Source organism: Gopherus evgoodei, chromosome 3 (assembly GCF_007399415.2).
Source record: "Gopherus evgoodei ecotype Sinaloan lineage chromosome 3, rGopEvg1_v1.p, whole genome shotgun sequence".
NCBI lineage: Eukaryota > Metazoa > Chordata > Testudines > Testudinidae > Gopherus > Gopherus evgoodei.
The window spans coordinates 143,475,537-143,492,243 of NC_044324.1; the positions used below are offsets into that span (position 1 = coordinate 143,475,537).

The 16,707-nt window shown below is 40.8% G+C and overlaps 1 protein-coding gene across 9 annotated transcripts in view; it reads right to left on the reverse strand.

Annotated features, from left to right (window-relative positions):
• Window positions 1–11,626: 11,626 nt before the first annotated feature.
• SIPA1L2 (signal induced proliferation associated 1 like 2) overlaps window positions 11,627–16,707 on the reverse strand; it is a 250,453-nt gene continuing 245,372 nt past the window's right edge. For all 9 annotated transcript variants that reach the window (XM_030556901.1, XM_030556900.1, XM_030556899.1 and 6 more), the window contains 2 exons: window positions 14,284–14,365; window positions 11,627–12,843 (listed from right to left, as the gene is read on the reverse strand). In XM_030556901.1, the coding sequence (XP_030412761.1) occupies window positions 12,697–12,843; window positions 14,284–14,365 (229 nt within the window). In that variant the 3' untranslated portion in view covers window positions 11,627–12,696. The remainder of the gene's footprint in view (window positions 12,844–14,283; window positions 14,366–16,707) is intronic.

The window sequence follows — 16,707 nt, forward strand, 5'->3', positions numbered from 1 at the left end:
ACTTTCCACTGCCCCCTAGGCTGGACAAAGACACCGCCCCAGGGATGCATTCTTATACACAGGTACAAACAAGTTACACATCACTCCTGACCTATGAGGTGCAACCCCTCTACGTAGCAAGGTACAACCCCTCTATGTAGTAAGGTGCCGCCTCTCACCTTGTACATGTTGGTTCGAACAAAACAACTCTATCCATCATATTCCCCTTTTGGCCCTGTCATTGGGATGGGTCAGACTGTTCCTTGTTATCTGTGTGGAGTGTACAAGTATGCAAATGTTCTGATATCTGGTGTCCAGTACCTTTTAGGTATATCTCTTTTTGCAGCATCAGCCCTTTCCTTGCCAGCTTCTGTGAGCAGGGCCTCTGGCTTAACTTTGCTTTATTTTAGCAAAATTTTAACCATTACTTTAGTTCAGGTCTTAGGCCTCCTACCGGGCCTCTGATACCAAGGTTTATATCTCAGGGCCTCCTCTTACTACACCTTTCACCCATGGTCTCAACGCTATTCTTAAACATTGACTAAGGGCTTGGCTACACAGTTTTTGTACTCCTATATTGGTTTAGAAACTGATATGTTTAAAACAGTACAGCTCCCTAGCCTGGATGCAATTATAATGGTATAAAGTGCTTGTACTGGTACAACTTATTCTTGTAAATTTAGAGGAAAAAGCTACACCGGTGTAAGGCACCTTTGTACTAGTATAACTACATTAGGGAGCTGTAGCACCTTAACTATATCAACTCCTAAATGGATATAATTGTAGCGGTACAAAAACTCTGTAGCCAAGCCGTCTTATATGCTACCTGTGAAGCAGGGGTATCATATGCATTTACAGCTGGACACTTTGAGGTGCAGGGAGTATGATCAACAATAATTCAGTGGCAGAGCTAGAAATGAAGCGGATGATAGTGTTGCCATCAACTTCTTGAGAAAAGGATTGGCCAATAGAATCTTGTTAGCCTCCTGGAATGGAAATAATTAACCACATTCCACTTTGTAACCTGGCTTCCAGCTGTCATTCAGTTTGTGCTTAACACCAGTAACAGTCAGGCTTCCAGAACTACCATTAAGTGACCACAGGTAAAATTTCCAGAAAGGACTAAATGACTTGGAAGCATAAGTCCCACTTTCAAAAGTTACTGAGGAACCTGAGTCCCGTTGACTTTCAGTGAGATTTAGGCTTCTAAGCACCAAAGTCCCTTTTAAATCAGGGACTTAGGCACTTGGTGGAAATGTTACCCCATGTGAAAAGGAGTTATTTTATAGAGAAAATGTACATAATATTCCTTATTAAATTTGTGGACAGTTCATTACCAACATATTATCGTCAATTCACTTAACATATTTTACTTGCAAAGCACTGGATGGCAGAAAACACGTGGCGTATTCAGGAATTGTACAACAGGCTGTGAAAAGTGTAACTGGTTATTTCCTCTCTCCCCATGAGGAAGAGGAATCAGATGGCGATTAAAACAATATCTTGATTACATAATTTTTAAAATAAAGGGATGTATAACAGACTGACAATTTCCTACACTATCCTGAATAACCTTTAACGGTTGTAAGTTAAACTTTATTGAATTAGATTTAATACCTTTGGAGTTCATTACAATAAAATGCAGTTGTGTGTGTGTTATTGTGGCATTGTATGTACCTTCTCTGGTAGGAGGAGGATACTAATATAATTCGGTTGATTACGAGCCCTTTGAAGATGCCTCCACCTACCTCTGAGAGATACATAGTTCAAACTGGATTCTTCAGGGACCAGACAGACAAAGAAAAGACTTTTGCATAAATGGTTTTAAACAGGCTCAGGGCCTTCTTCTGGATCCAGGAAATGGATAGAACCCTGGTCCATGGAGGGCCCCAATCCTTAGAGAAAGACTGGAAGGACTTGGCCTGCTGAGGCCCCGTAAGTCTGTGCACTTGTTCTGAGCTGAAGCTGTGCTGAACTTGTGACCTCAAAGGAAACCCTGTGGGTAGGCTGTTGAAGGACTGCTCCTGCCAGAACTTGTGAGAGAGCTGGGGTGATGTCTGGGGTAAGGTTATTGGTTTGCACGTAGATTCTTTTATTGTTTTACATACGCTTTCTCGTAGTGCTTTTATCTTAAGAATAAAATAGACTTGCATTAAAAAAAAAGGTGTGGTAACTGTTCACAATGTGTTACCAGTCTCTCAAGAGAAAGCAAGCAGGCATGCTTGGGCAACTTGTCTCTGCTGGGAATAAACACAGTCAAAGTAGGGAACTGTGCAGCCTGAAATACCTTGGTCAGAAGGGAGTGAGACACAGATGTCCATCCAAGAAAGGTAACAGCTGGAGATCTGAAGCCTGTGAGTGGGTGCCCCTTGCTGAACCATTAAGGCGTAATACAGGAACACTTGCCCTGAACTGTGCCAGGATGTTCATTGATGTTACACCTAAAATTGCACCTACTTTCTCTCCATAGCTTTCTTTGCAAAATCCAGTCAATTTGTTTTGTAACACAAATGAAGCAATCCAGCATTCCTGAGCCATTCTTCAACAACAAACAAGTATGCATTAGGAAAAGAGGAGTGTGCAGGAATATGAATTTCAAGTTTCCAAGAAGATTTGATACATGAGGTTAATAAAGCTATTCAGAGATGACGACAATATCTTGATAGCATGCCTTTTAAAAAGAACAGGAGTACCTGTGGCACCTTAGAGACTAACAAATTTATGGCAGCATGAGCTTTCGTGAGCTACAGCCCACTTCATCAGATGCATAAAGTGGAACACAGAGACAGGAGATATTTATACATATAAACATGAGAACATGAAAAGGTGGAAGTATGCATACCAACAGGAAGAGTCTAATCAATTGAGATGAGCTATCATCAGCAGGTGACCTAGAATCCTACTTTCACCGTCTCCGACTCAAAGAATACTTCAAAACACACCTCTGAACAACATACTAACCCACAGAATCCTTCCTACCAACGCTGTAATAAAAAGGATTCTGCATGGACCCCTCCTGAGGGCTGAAACAACAGACTGGACTTCTACATAGATTGCTTCTGTCAACTTGCACGGGCTGAAATTGTGGAAAAGCAGCATCACTTGCCCCATAACCTAAGCTATGCTGAACACAATGCCATCAACAGCCTCAAGAACAACTCTGACATCATAATCAAAAAGGCTGACAAAGGAGGTGCTGTCGTCATCTTGAATAGGTCGGAATATGAACAAGAGGCTGTTAGGCAGCTCTCTAACTCCACATTCTACAGGCCATTACCCTCGGATCCCACTGATGATTACCAAAAGAAACTACACCATCTGCTCAAAAAACTCCCTGAGAAAGCACAGGAACGGATCTGTACAGACACATGCCTAGAACCCCGACCAGGTGTATTCTATTTGCTACCCAAGATCCATAAACCTGGAAATCCTGGATGCTCCATCATCTCTAGCATTGGCACCTTAACAGCAGGATTGTCTGGCTATGTAGACTCTCTCCTCAGGTCCTATGCTACCAGCACTCCCAGCTATCTTCGAGACACCACTGAGCTCCTGAGAAAACTACAATCCATCGGTGATCTTCCAGAAAACACCATCCTGGCCATTATGGATGTGGAAGCCCTCTATGCCAACATTCCACACAAAGATGGACTACAAGCCATCAGGAATAGTATCCCCGATAATATCACGGCTAACCTGGTGGCTGAACTTTGTGACTTTGTCCTCACCCACAACTATTTCACATTTGGGGACAATATATACCTTCAAGTCAGCGGCACTGCTATGGGTATCCGCATGGCCTCACAGTATGCCAACATCTTTATGGCTGACTTAGAACAATGCTTCCTTAGCTCTCATTCCCTAATGCCCCTACTCTGCTTGTGCTACATTGATGACATCTTCATCGTCTGGACTCATGGAAAAGAAGCCCTCGAGGAATTCCATTGTGATTTTAACAATTTCCATCCCACCATCAACCTCAGCCTAGACCAATCCACACAAGCGGTCCATTTCCTAGACACTACCGTGTTAATAAGCGATGGTCACATAAACACCACCCTATATTGGAAACCCACTGACCTCTATACTTACCTACATGCCTCCAGCTTCCATCCAGGACAAACCACACGATCCATTGTCTACAGCCAAGCTCTAAGATACAACCGTATTTGCTCCAATCCCTCAGACAGAGATAAACACCTACAAGAAACTATCAAGCATTCTTAAACTACAATACCCACCTGCTGAAGTGAAAAAACAGATTGACAGAGCCAGAAGAGTACCCAGAAGCCACCTACTACATGACAGGCCCAACAAAGAAAATAACAGAATGCCACTAGCCATCACCTACAGCTGCCAACTAAAACCTCTCCAGTGCATCATCAAAGATCTACAACCTATCCTTAAAGATGATCCCTCACTCTCACAGATCTTGGGAGACAGGCCAGTCCTCGCTTATAGACAGCCTCCCAACCTGAAGCAAATACTCACCAGCAACCGCACACCATACAACATAAACACTAACCCAGGAACCTATCCTTGCAACAAAGCCCGATGCCAGCTCTGTCCACATATCTATTCAAGGGACACCATCATAGGACCTAATCACATCAGCTACGCCATCAGGGGCTCGTTCACCTGCACATCTACCAATGTGATATATGCCAACGTGCCAGCAATGCCCCTCTGCCATGTACATTGGCCAAACTGGACAGTCTCTACGCAAAAGAATAAATGGACACAAATCTGACAGCAGGAATCATAACATTCAAAAACCAGTGGGAGAACACTTCAACCTCTCTAACCACTCAGTGACAGACTTGAAGGTGGCAATTTTGTAACAAAAAAACTTCAAAACCAGACTCCAAAGAGAGACTGCTGAACTTGAATTAATATGCAAATTAGATACAATTAACTCAGGCTTAGAGAGAGACTAGGAATAGTTGGGTCATTACACTAATTAAATCTATTTCCCTATGATAAGTTCTCCTCACACCTTCTATGGGTCATCTTAATTATCACTTCAAAAGTTTTTTTTCTCCTGCTGATGATAGCTCATCTCAATTGATTAGACTCTTCCTGTTGGTATGCATACTTCCACCTTTTCATGTTCTCTGTATGTATAAATATCTCCTGTCTGTGTGTTCCACTTTATGCATCCGATGAAGTGGGCTGTAGCTCACGAAAGCTCATGCTGAAATAAATTTGTTAGTCTCTAAGGTGCCACAAGTACTCCTGTTCTTTTCGCGGATACAGACTAACACAGCTGCTACTCTGAAACTTGCCTCTTAAAGTTTCTCTAAATAAATATCAACAATCTTAGCAGACAGTTGGCAAGATGTTAAAAGGCTTATTGCATGCTGCACTGTGGAGCTATCTCGTTTTAAAGAGCAAATGACTCATATTGAAAGAACATTCTTTAGAGCTTAGTAAGAGGTTTAAACCACATCAACATTAGAAATCAATGAGCCAACAAACTGTGGACTACTGAGGTCATGGTTAATAAAGAAGGACTTCAGTTTTATTTTTATTTCCCATTCTTGATCTAATCCTTTGACCTCAATTTTAAGACAGTGTGGGGTATAATTCACCATTCTACATATAAAGGGATTGATTCTCTTCTCACTTGCACCAGGTTTACATTATTCATTGATTTTACTGGAGTTAACTCCCGATTTCCACCAGTGTCACAGAAGAATCAGACCTCAATTTTTAAAAAAAGAATAAAATCAATGCACCAATTATACAGCAGATGTCTCAAGCAGTGTGTCACCAAAAGCAGGCTTAACTAACTAACAATGCTATTTAGAGCAGTTCTGACTAAATGATGCGACAGGTCCCACCTGTAATGCCTGAGTAAGGTATGTACAGATGACCCAGTGGCTGTCCTACTGAGCTGCGTGGCAGATGCCTCCTTGTCCAAAAAGCTGGACTGGAATTAGGGTGAGGGCTTTTCACTAACTGTAGGCAAGGACTTTTGACCTGAATACAGACCAACAGAATGCAGACCAAGATTTTCAAAACATTAGGGCCTAAAATTTAGGCTCCTAAATCATATTTAAGCATGGCCTAATTTTCAAAGTGCTGAGCACTCAGCAGCTCCTATTTTTATAACAGGAGCTACAGTGTATAGGAGAGAGCAGGACAGGACATTAGTACCTTGCCATATGAAGATGCTTGAAAACTGATAGTAGGTTGAGTCCATTTTCTGTTGTGTCAAACTCCCTTGGGCCTGCTCAGCCTTCCAAGCCATCAAGTTGTAGGAAAGGGATCAGGCCCTGGGAAAGAAAGGAAGGTTTATTATGTTACAAAACTATGGTCAGAGACAGGGATCAAGAAGGATTACTTTGCTCACCCTGATTATTATTCTGCTTTGGTGCCCAAAAGTAGATGTGAGGAGGGAAGGAGGAAAGGAGAACAGCCCCACCACTTTAGAGCTATGCAGTCATAGGACAGTCAATAGCAGTACATTTCATCTATGGGCTGGTTACTAAATCATTGATCAAGGGACAAGCTTGTGGCTGGCAAATTTCCTCGAGGACATGTGGCTGGAGGCTGCATTCCTCCAGCACTCACTGAAATATGCTTCATGGAATGTTTGGGGCTTTTTCTCCTTGTACAGGAGGGGAGTAGCTCTTGTTGAAGAGGGGGAGGCATTGCTTGCCAGGGGTTACACATAAGAGCATCTGCCACCCGGAAAGGAACCTACATATTCAAAGCTTTAGAAATTCAAGGTTTTTCAGTGCAAATAAGGCTCAGATGTTCATGAGCGATATTTCTTAGTAAAAAATGACCAGTTATCAGTTAATTCTGAACCCAAAGGGGAACGATGGTATTAGTAATTGTGGGGAGCTATGCTGATGGCTAGTAATTAAACATTAACACCACCATGGAGTCACGTTTTATTCAGTGAGTGATAACACCAGTCTCTCAAATAGTCGAGCACATTGCCATGCTGATCAAAATGGAAATAAAGCTTAGAGGTTCACTGCTTCTCAAGTTTCTAAATTTGGGGTTCAGTTTGGTGAAGCACCCCACTGTTAGGAAGTTTATATCCAAACTGTCTGAACATCATGGGTCTCCAAAGCTGGGCTGAAAATCTTGACAGATTTCTGGTCAGGTTTATACTCATGAGACAATCACCTTTCTTTGGTATTTTAACAATTCTTCTTCTGTCCGGAATCCAGATGGGCACACAAAACAGAACAATTTAAATTAATATTTCAAAGCTCAAAAAAGCAATGGAGTTCTGGGCACCAATGTATCCATTACTAATGAAAATTCCCCTCCTCCCCTCAGGATTCCACTGATATATTGCTAGTGTACTACATTTAAAATTTACTGGTGAGAATGATGCAATGTTTTTCTTACTCTCCATCCGCTTTTCTCAGACAGATTATTTTTGCTTCTGACTGATGACTAGAGTCAAGGACACCTGAATTGGTATCAGTTCATTTGATAACGCTCCATTTCTGATTGTTGGAAAAGGCCTGTCTGCTTCTTTTAAGCTTTTGAGATTTCATAATTTGATTTTGTGAAGCAGGGATTAGGAAGAGTCCAAACATTTATTTTATTCTTTTTGTCAGCAACAGTTCATTCCACTTTGGACAATGCCAATGTGATCATTACTGTATTAAAAATATGGTATGTAGCACAGGAAAGCAGACTTTAAATACTCTTCTTTTGCAGAAGAAGATGACTTATACCTTATACCTTATTCAAAATGGTTTCCCAAGAGAAGTCAATAAAATAAACAGGATTCAGACACAGAAATATGTTACCTTTGGATAATTTCTAAAAGGAAAGGACAGAGGGATTTGGTCTATTCCTCTTCCCCATTCAATTCCAATTAGCTGCAGCAACTTGCACTGCTGTTCATTCAGCTTTAAAGAAAAAAAAACAACCCCAACCCCATTTTTCCTTTCATTGATCTTCCCTGAACAAGATTTCAGTAATCCCACTTGAAGCAGTACTTTTGGAAATTCATACTCTAAACTATTTTCTTTGGTTTATGAGTAAATTTGATTCAGTGGGTTCTCAGACTTATACATTTGAAAAGATAGTGAATGATTTAGGAGCCAATTAGAAGGTGGGATTAAGATTTTGCAATGTCAGAAAGAAAGCACAAAATCTCTTAATGGTGTCCTTATTGAAGGTAACATTCTGCTCTGTTCTAAAATAGGAACTACAGAGAATGTTAATCCTCTATTGACAGAATATGAGGGCAATGATCACAAAATATTTAGACCCTATCTCACTTGATTTTCCTTTTAATTTTAAATCCTTACCTCACAGGTTCCTTATTCTGACTGACTTCCTAGAACCATTACTGGTACCTTTGCATAAAGCAGGCCTGCACAACATGCGGCCTGCGTAGGCTCACCTGCGGCCCGCGGGGGGTGAGTAGGTGGGCTCACTGTGTGGCCTGTGGGGGGTGAGTAAGCAAGCGGCGGGTGAGGGAGAGGGGCTGAAGAAGCAGGCGGGTAATGGCGAGAGGAGCTGAGGTGGCGAGCTACGAGTCGGTGGCTGACCTGTTTTATGATCTGGTCTGGCTCCCATCCCTCTCCAAGGGTTGCAGCTGTCTGGAGGTGCTGCCTTCCTCAGTCACACCTCATTCATTCACCAGGGCAATTGATTACAAAGTGGGGGGAAGATCTTATTCTACTAGCAAAAAGACATTTTTCTTTTACCTTACTTATACTACCTTAGGGGCCCGCTATAACATATTACCAAGGTTCAATACCACTGTTTTGGTGGGGCAGTGCTAGAGGAGGAGGGTTTGTTTTCACAGGGTGGGCAGTGTTGGGGGTGGGGAGTATTTCGGGGGGCTGGGCGGCGCTGTAGGGGTATTGTGTTTCGAGAGGGCTTGGCGGCACTGGGGGGGGGAAGGGGTTGGTAGGGCCGGGGTGGGGGGTCGGCCCTCAGCTGTTTTCTTTGGAGTAATATGGCCCTCACTGCTTTACGAGTTGTGCAAGCCTGGCATAAAGAAAGGGTGAGATTAAGATCTCTTTTCTGATAAAGTAGATTCTGGGATTTAAAAAGGGGCATATTGTCTCCCACTTTTGCAGAAACCACTCAGCCACAGGAAACCTTTGGACAGTGAAGGCAGAATTTTTGTCTTTGGGGTTCAAGATAAGCTCTTTTTCCAACTAAACTTGATGGTGGTAGACCAGAAAAAAAGAAAAGGGACAAATTGATTGGAGATAATGTAGATAGTTCTTATGCTTTCAAATTAAATAATTTCCACGTTTCACTAAGCCTTTTGGGTTAATGCTAGCATATTTATTGTAAAGAGCACAGTAATTGTTACATGCTTCTCAGTGAAGAAAATATAGTCAAATGTTCCAATGGAACAGGTTTTAGAGAAGTAATTTTCAACACCTTAAACAACTGCTTCTCCAAACAGCTAGATATAGGGCATATAAGAGGAATACACAGGAGCTGGTTCAAGAAGTGGACATAACTTAGGCACTAAATAATAATGACCACAATATGATTAAGTTGTACATCCTCAGGAGAAATCATACCGAAAATAGCTCTGCATCACTATCTTTAGAAAAGAGAATTTTTAATAAAATATTAATATGTGAGCAATTTCTGTAGTTGCCACAAGGGTATTATGAGATCATGAATGGGAAGTGGGATAGTTCATGTGGTCATGAATGGGTGGGCAGGTGCCCCCAGAAGACAATCTCTGTATTGAAGTATTATCCACATTATCACACATTTAGGACGGAAGCAAAAACAATTTTGTAGTCCCATTGTAGCTGCTATTAGACATTTGTTAACGTTACCAAAACAGCACAAAGTTTGGCACAGATGATTGATTTCTGTTCAACACTGGAATTCTGCAGGTCAGCACTGAGGTGCTGGGAAGGTTTTGTCGGTAGTATGGCTGCCTCTTGCTAGCGTTTAGTCCGTCATTTTCCTGAGCACTAAGTTCCTCTGAAAAGATGATTGAAAAGAGTAGATAATCATATCTCTACCTTTAAATGCACCCGATTTCTACCTTAAACCTAGAATAAGGTTTGTGGTAAAATTGACAGATTGCTCATCTCATTAAACATTTAAGGCCAGATTGTGAACCACTTCCCTCTTGGTGGCAAGCAGTTACTCAAGTAGATTCATTTACTGTGGCAGCACATGATGGAATGATTATTGAGAGTTACAATCAAAATAAAGGGGGTCACAATCCTTGAGTGACATTAGTTTTGGGAACAAAATATTCAAGTGTTTGAGACCAGGAGGGAGAGAGAAAGAAGAAATCTATTTGCCAAGCTTCTTTTGCACAGTAAATTATCTTAGTTATTTCAGCAACTGAAAACAGGAATTAGTATATATACACACTATATCCCGCTAATATATGTTATCTAAAAAGTTTTATTAACTATTATACAAACTCTATATTACCTCTCCAGCAAAAGCTCTTTCTTTGAGTTCACTTCAGTTAGCACAGCCTCCAAAGACGACAAGCCTCTCCTGAAGGCACATTTTACTGACAAATTGTGAAGGTTGTACAGTCTGTGATTTGGCAAGGTCTCCAGCCCAGATGGGTTTACTAATGACTTTTGCAAGGTATTTAAATCAGATTCTAGTGAAACACATGACTGCCATGTTTAATTACTCTAACTTAATGGAGCTTTTTGCCAGACATTGCCCGGCACATTAGAATCAGAGCTATTGCTAAAAAAGTACGGGGACTCAGAATGCAGTTCCATTCTTCTCCTCCTCCTCACCTCCCCAACCCCAATTTCACTAGTAAATTGTGATATTGAAATTTTGGCCAAAGCCTTGATTTTTTCTGCCCAAAGATGATTTTTTCTATTGTTCATCCAAACAACATTTTAGCAGAGACAGATATTTGTTCCACTTCAGAAAACATAATTTGGCCCACACAGTACATAATAGTGGATGAAGAATAATTTGTATCAGCTGAGTTTATGTACTGAAAGCTTTGAGAGCTTTTACATTAGGCTTTAAATTTCACTTTATATATTCACTTAGAAACCATTTCTTGTGCCTGTGCTTTCAATATCACAGTCTCAAACTGGTTTCTTCTTGGCAGACTAACATCAAAGGGGCTCGTTAGCTTCAATTCATTTCATACAATTGCACCTTTCCAGTAGATTTTAAGGATAGTATTATATGTGGAATTGCAGCAAAAGATGATGAACATAAAATAGGCTCAGCTATCATCAGCATGCTTTCATATCTCGCAGATGCTAACAACATAATCAAATCTTTGATTGCACACACTAAAGATAGCAGGCTATCTGGCATTAAGATAACTTTTCAAAATACTTGATGCCTTTTGAGTGATTTTTCTATACTTCTCCTTGGTATAGTGATAGCTTTTTTAGGTCAATACACATATAAGTAGCTGGATAGTTTTTGCTCCCTGAACAGAATAGATACCTGTCAGGTACAGATCAGATCACACCAAAATGGCATCAACTTCATGGCCTGATCCTGAGAAGTGAATGGAAGCTATGCATGCTTAGATTTTCTCAGGATCAGAACATAAATGTAAGATCACAGATCAATACATATGCGCACATGATATTCACAATGGACTGAGCAGAAACCCAAACTATGGACAGTGGAACTGGATGTGTGGTATATGATGAAAAACTGAATTTTTTTGAGGTTTATATTTTTAATGTTTATTAAAAAAGCAAAACGTATGTTCATCTCAAATGAAACAGTTAAAAATGTTAAAGCATACAAATAGTGTACTAGCAGCATCCAATCATTAGAATTTTCTAGACCTCCTCAGTACAGTCTCAGCAAGCTAAAAATATTACAGCTCGCAACCAACTGTCTTCACCATAGTGCAGATAAAACAAAAACTTTATAAAATTAACAACTGAAGGTTAAATAAGCTTAAATAAAGGTGTTAAATACAAGACACTTGATCAAAGCCTCTGTACAAAGAAATGAATTTGGCATTGTACAAGTGATTGGCTGGCTCACACCATACGATTTTAATAGTTAAGCAGTATAACTGTTTTAGCTGAACATCAACTATACAAAATTATCTGAAGTTGGAGTGGGCTAACCCAGTGAGTCATTTACAAGGCATGTGTATCTTTAGAAAAATCAGAACACTGTTTATATTCAGGCACCATTTGTTCCTGCAAATAAATAATCTCTAATGTATCTGCATCCAAACTAGTGTTAAACACATCAGTGCTAACATTTTATAAACACAGCTTTGTGACTATTCACTATACCTCCATTCTTATTGCTATGACAACGTGACTGTGGAAATAAACTACTGTACATACAAAAAATAGAGCACCTTTTAAACATTAAGGTATATGTCTGATTATTCTTTTTATCTTACAATACTGAAGCCCAAGCTACTGTAAATTGCTTTAAACATCTTCTCCAGAGGACCTGAAATATAGGAAATAAAACCCAAAACGTTCCTCTTCAGGCAACCCCAACCCAGAGCATCTTCTAAAAATGTCTAAAATGACACCAAGATTTTTACATTCATCTTCACACAAACAAATGTCTGCTAGTCTCTGCTTTCTTCAAAGGAATATAAAGATAGATCCACATGGCCCTCAGTCTTGTTCAAGTGAATACAGGTGGGCAGAGAATACAGCAGAAACATCTAAAATGGATTGTGAACACAATGAAATAATATTTTGCTAATTCAAAAATACAGCTGTTACGCAGTTCAAACAGTGCTTTCCAGGGGTCTAGACATTAGGATTTCTTGTCTATGGTATTGAAAAACCATTCTGTGAATTTTCTTAGTTGAGCGGCTGCTGTCTGAGATTCCTCCTGAAGTCTCATGTTATCTTGTCTCAAATGCTGGACCTCAGCTTGGAGAACAGCTTTGTCTTGTTTTTCCTGGTTAATAAAAAATAGAAGTTGAATAAAGTGAGTAGCCAGGATGACATTTTTGTTGCTCCTATTTCTAAAATGAGTCACAGAGCTCTGTTTACTTTAGCTCCCTAATCCATTGTGACAGCTATTGAACTGTAAGCTGAATCCCCAAATTTGCTGCAATGTTGTACTTAAGATCACCACATTTCAGGCTAAAAAGAAAACTAAATGCAATTTCTGTATGAGAATTCTAGAACCCACTTCCTGTATAACACAGATTTGAGCACTAAAAAGTTATTCTACAGTTCAGATTAGACTCATCCCTAAAAGTAGGGACTTACCAATTGTGAAACCTCTCAAATCTGTTTTCCCAAAGAAAAGATTCAAGATCAGAGAATTAACAAGTGATACAGAAGAATTCAAGTCACAAGGATTTGATTTCACAAATACAAAGTTAATGCAAAATGTTTGGCTTAAACCATTAGAGGGAAATGATTGATTTCATCACTAAAAGCAATGTGGCCCGTTGCTTAACAGACATGGCAGCCAAGTTCCTGTTTCCAGCTCTGTCACTAACTCACTGTTTGATTCCAGTCATGCCACAAATCATTCTGTGCCTCAGTTTACTCATCTGCAAGTTGAATACCATACTCCTGGCATACTCATGGATTGTAAACAGCTGCACTCACTGCAGGTATGCCTCCTGGTGGCTAGGTCTGAGAACTGGCTTTCACCCCACATGGTGTCCCCATAATTGGTTGCTCATGACTTGATGTGCTCCATCTTTTTGACTTGGCTCTCTAGCCAAGTCACTATATAGTCTCGCATTCCAGGGTATCAACTTCCTACCAGACAAGATGTCCGGATGCCATCTCAGACAGTCTTCCATTTCACCTCTAGGTACTTCGCCTCTTCCCAGTGGTGGGTAGAGGAACCTGGGCCTGCCCACAACTCTGGGTTCCAGCCCAGGGACCCTATGACTAAAAATGAAGGTCTGCTCAGTTTCTGTTGCTGTTTCTCTGAGCTCCTTCCTACCCCATGTCTCTATCTCCTGGCCTACCACTGGAGTATTGTCTGTTCTCCATGGCTACTTCACCCCTCTTGGCCTCTTGTCTGACTCCATAGTCCAGGGCAGGACCCGAGGGCTCACTTTCCCCTTGGACTTCCACATGGTTTGTGATCAACTCGCTTTCCCTCTAGGGAGTGACGGCATGCTCCTTCCCTGCAGCCTCCTCCTGGCCTCATTTCCTGGCTTTATAAACCTATCCCAGCTTCTCCCACAGCAGCTCTTGATCTGAAGTTAAGTCTTCTCAGTCCCCTCCAGGTGCACCATATAAGGTTAAATGCCCTCTTTTTGACCACATTAACCCACTCTTTGAAACCCTTGGATGGAAGGTATATAAGTATAGTAATTTCTACTGGAGAGCCATGGAGACATTTAATCCTGATGAAGAGATTTTTTACCTTCCGGAGGTCAGTTTGTAGTTGCCGGAGGATCACTTCTAGCTGGTTTACTTTTCCAGTCAGAGTAGATGGAGTGTGCTCCCTACAAAGTAAACAATAACTTCACTCTGGAGTTAGTTCAAAATACTTCCTTCCTTAATGTCAATAAAACATACTTTTATAGGGACACATCACAAAAAACAATTCACCCAGGGCCAATTGGGTATGTCAGCTGGAAAAAGCAACAATAGACTAGCTCAAGCACGAACCCACTACTGTGATGTTTGAAATATGTTGCTGCATCTCACACTAATGAAGCAGAAATGAAAAATGACTTTAGAAAGGAAGTGCTTCAGATATTACTCTCACATGTATTCACAGTGTAAGTTAACTGTTCAACTAAATAATGCGAAGAGTGCATTTGTGAACAAGCTGCTTTCTGATAAGGAACATTAGTAACAAAGCAAGTTGCAGCAGCAATGGATATAAACATTTAGGGTTATTTTAGTTCTCTTCTCTGGTCTGCAATTGTTCCATTTCAAGTAAAAAGATAGACCAGTGACTTAATGAAGACTAACATTTTGTCTTTAAAGGTCAAATGTACAGAATATAGCCAAAGGTTAATCAAATGCATGACTGAGAGAAAATGCAGAGAAGAGCAGTTGTCCTATGCATGACAGTGAATGCTTTGGGAGACAGTTACATACATATTCACAGATTAAATTAGATGTAATGTGAATTGTTTCATCTAGATGAGAGAAGCTGAAGAAATATACAAAGCTGAATCAGCTGCTTCATGCAGGTTAGCAAATTGGACAGGTTTGACAACACTGAACATGGAATGCCTGCATGCCTTTTTGCTATTCCTAATGCACACTAGCTGGAAGAGGTGATGTGAGTTTAAAGTCGTTGAGGAGAAACGTGCTTTGCCATGTAAGTAGATTAATTTGTCTAAAATTGGTATTAAGTAAAAACGACACCCTAATAAGCAAAAAAAAGACTAAAGTTGCCCCCCTTTCCCTTTTTCCCCCCACTCCTCAAGTTGAAAAGCAAAACAAATCAAAGATTTTAAAACAGATACATTCTATTGCTGAATCCTACTTTTTTTGAAACCCACAACTCCCTAGTAGAAAGGATAGAGGCCAGGTGGTAGTCTAGAGCTCCAAGCACTGGACTAGGTGTGAGGCACTAGGGTACTTTGTGGCCCTAAGAAAGTTACAATCTCTCTGCTTCATCTGTAATCAGGGGCTATAGGTTTGCCTGTATTTGTTCTCTGAAGACACATAGCTGCCGTCTTTTCTTGTACCAAGTCATCAGACAGGGAACTCCCATCATGCTGAAGACTTAAGCCCCTTGTTCCATCTGGGGGCACTGTATGCCATCTCTGCTGTGCAGAGTTACACAACACCCACTGATCAATTCCATCCAAATGAAAGGTAGAAATAAACAGAGCAAAGTGTGTTTAAAGAGTTAAGCGGGTGGATTGTAACAAAAGATTACAGAACTCAACTTTGAAGGGAGATAAGGTAGTGAGTGGTGATCTGAAGACCAGATTCTACCCCACGTTAGATACTAATTTCAAGCAGAAAATGTCACATGGCTACCCTGCAAGTCTCCTAGATGGAAACTGACCAGGGGTTGGCTGCGAAAGCAGAAATCTCTTGGATGCAATGTAAAGGCATATTGAGTCAAAGCTGCAGATCTGCAAAGGCATAGCAATGAAATGTGTAGAGAGCCATTTAGACATGGTACTCTTGGGAACAAGGGAGCCAATTGTATTTGCTATTAAAGAGGACACAGTAAGCTGCATAGCCTTTGAGCACTTTGTTTGAAGATGACTGAAGTCCCAGGTGTCATTCTCACACCAAATTTTAGAGAAGAACCTGTTAATATGGTAATGTAGATAGGGTAAAATGACAGATTTCAGTGGAATTCTTTGGGAAGAAATTAGGAGGTGCTCATAAGCAAGTCCTTTATCTTTAAAGCAGGTTGTATACTGGGTTAGTAGGATCTGACATTCTTTGCTAGAAGGGGCTGGATTTCCTCTTGCTGAATCTGATAGAAGGAAAACTCTACACAATTTATTTAGAGAAATATTTTTAACACCACTTGAGAATCCTTCAGGCTGATCTTTCAAAGTCTGCATTACTAGAGCACTGGTGACCCGGGGAGGCCTGATGCCTTTCCAATTCTGTGAGCCTTTTAAGGCTCAGAGGTTTCCAAAGAGATGCTTGTTGGAGGTGGTTGCCTTGTCTTCTCTAGAGAAGAGCACTTTTTTTTCTGGCCAAGATTAGAAGTGCTCTGCAGGCAGGCACCTACCCCAGCTATTGCCCACCCGAAAGTCCTTAGGTGCAAAGCTCCTACTGCAGCAGTGTTTTGTAGCTGCAGACCTCCCAACTTCCTGGCTGTCCATGCGCTTTCCACAGTGTACTTAAACTTGATAGG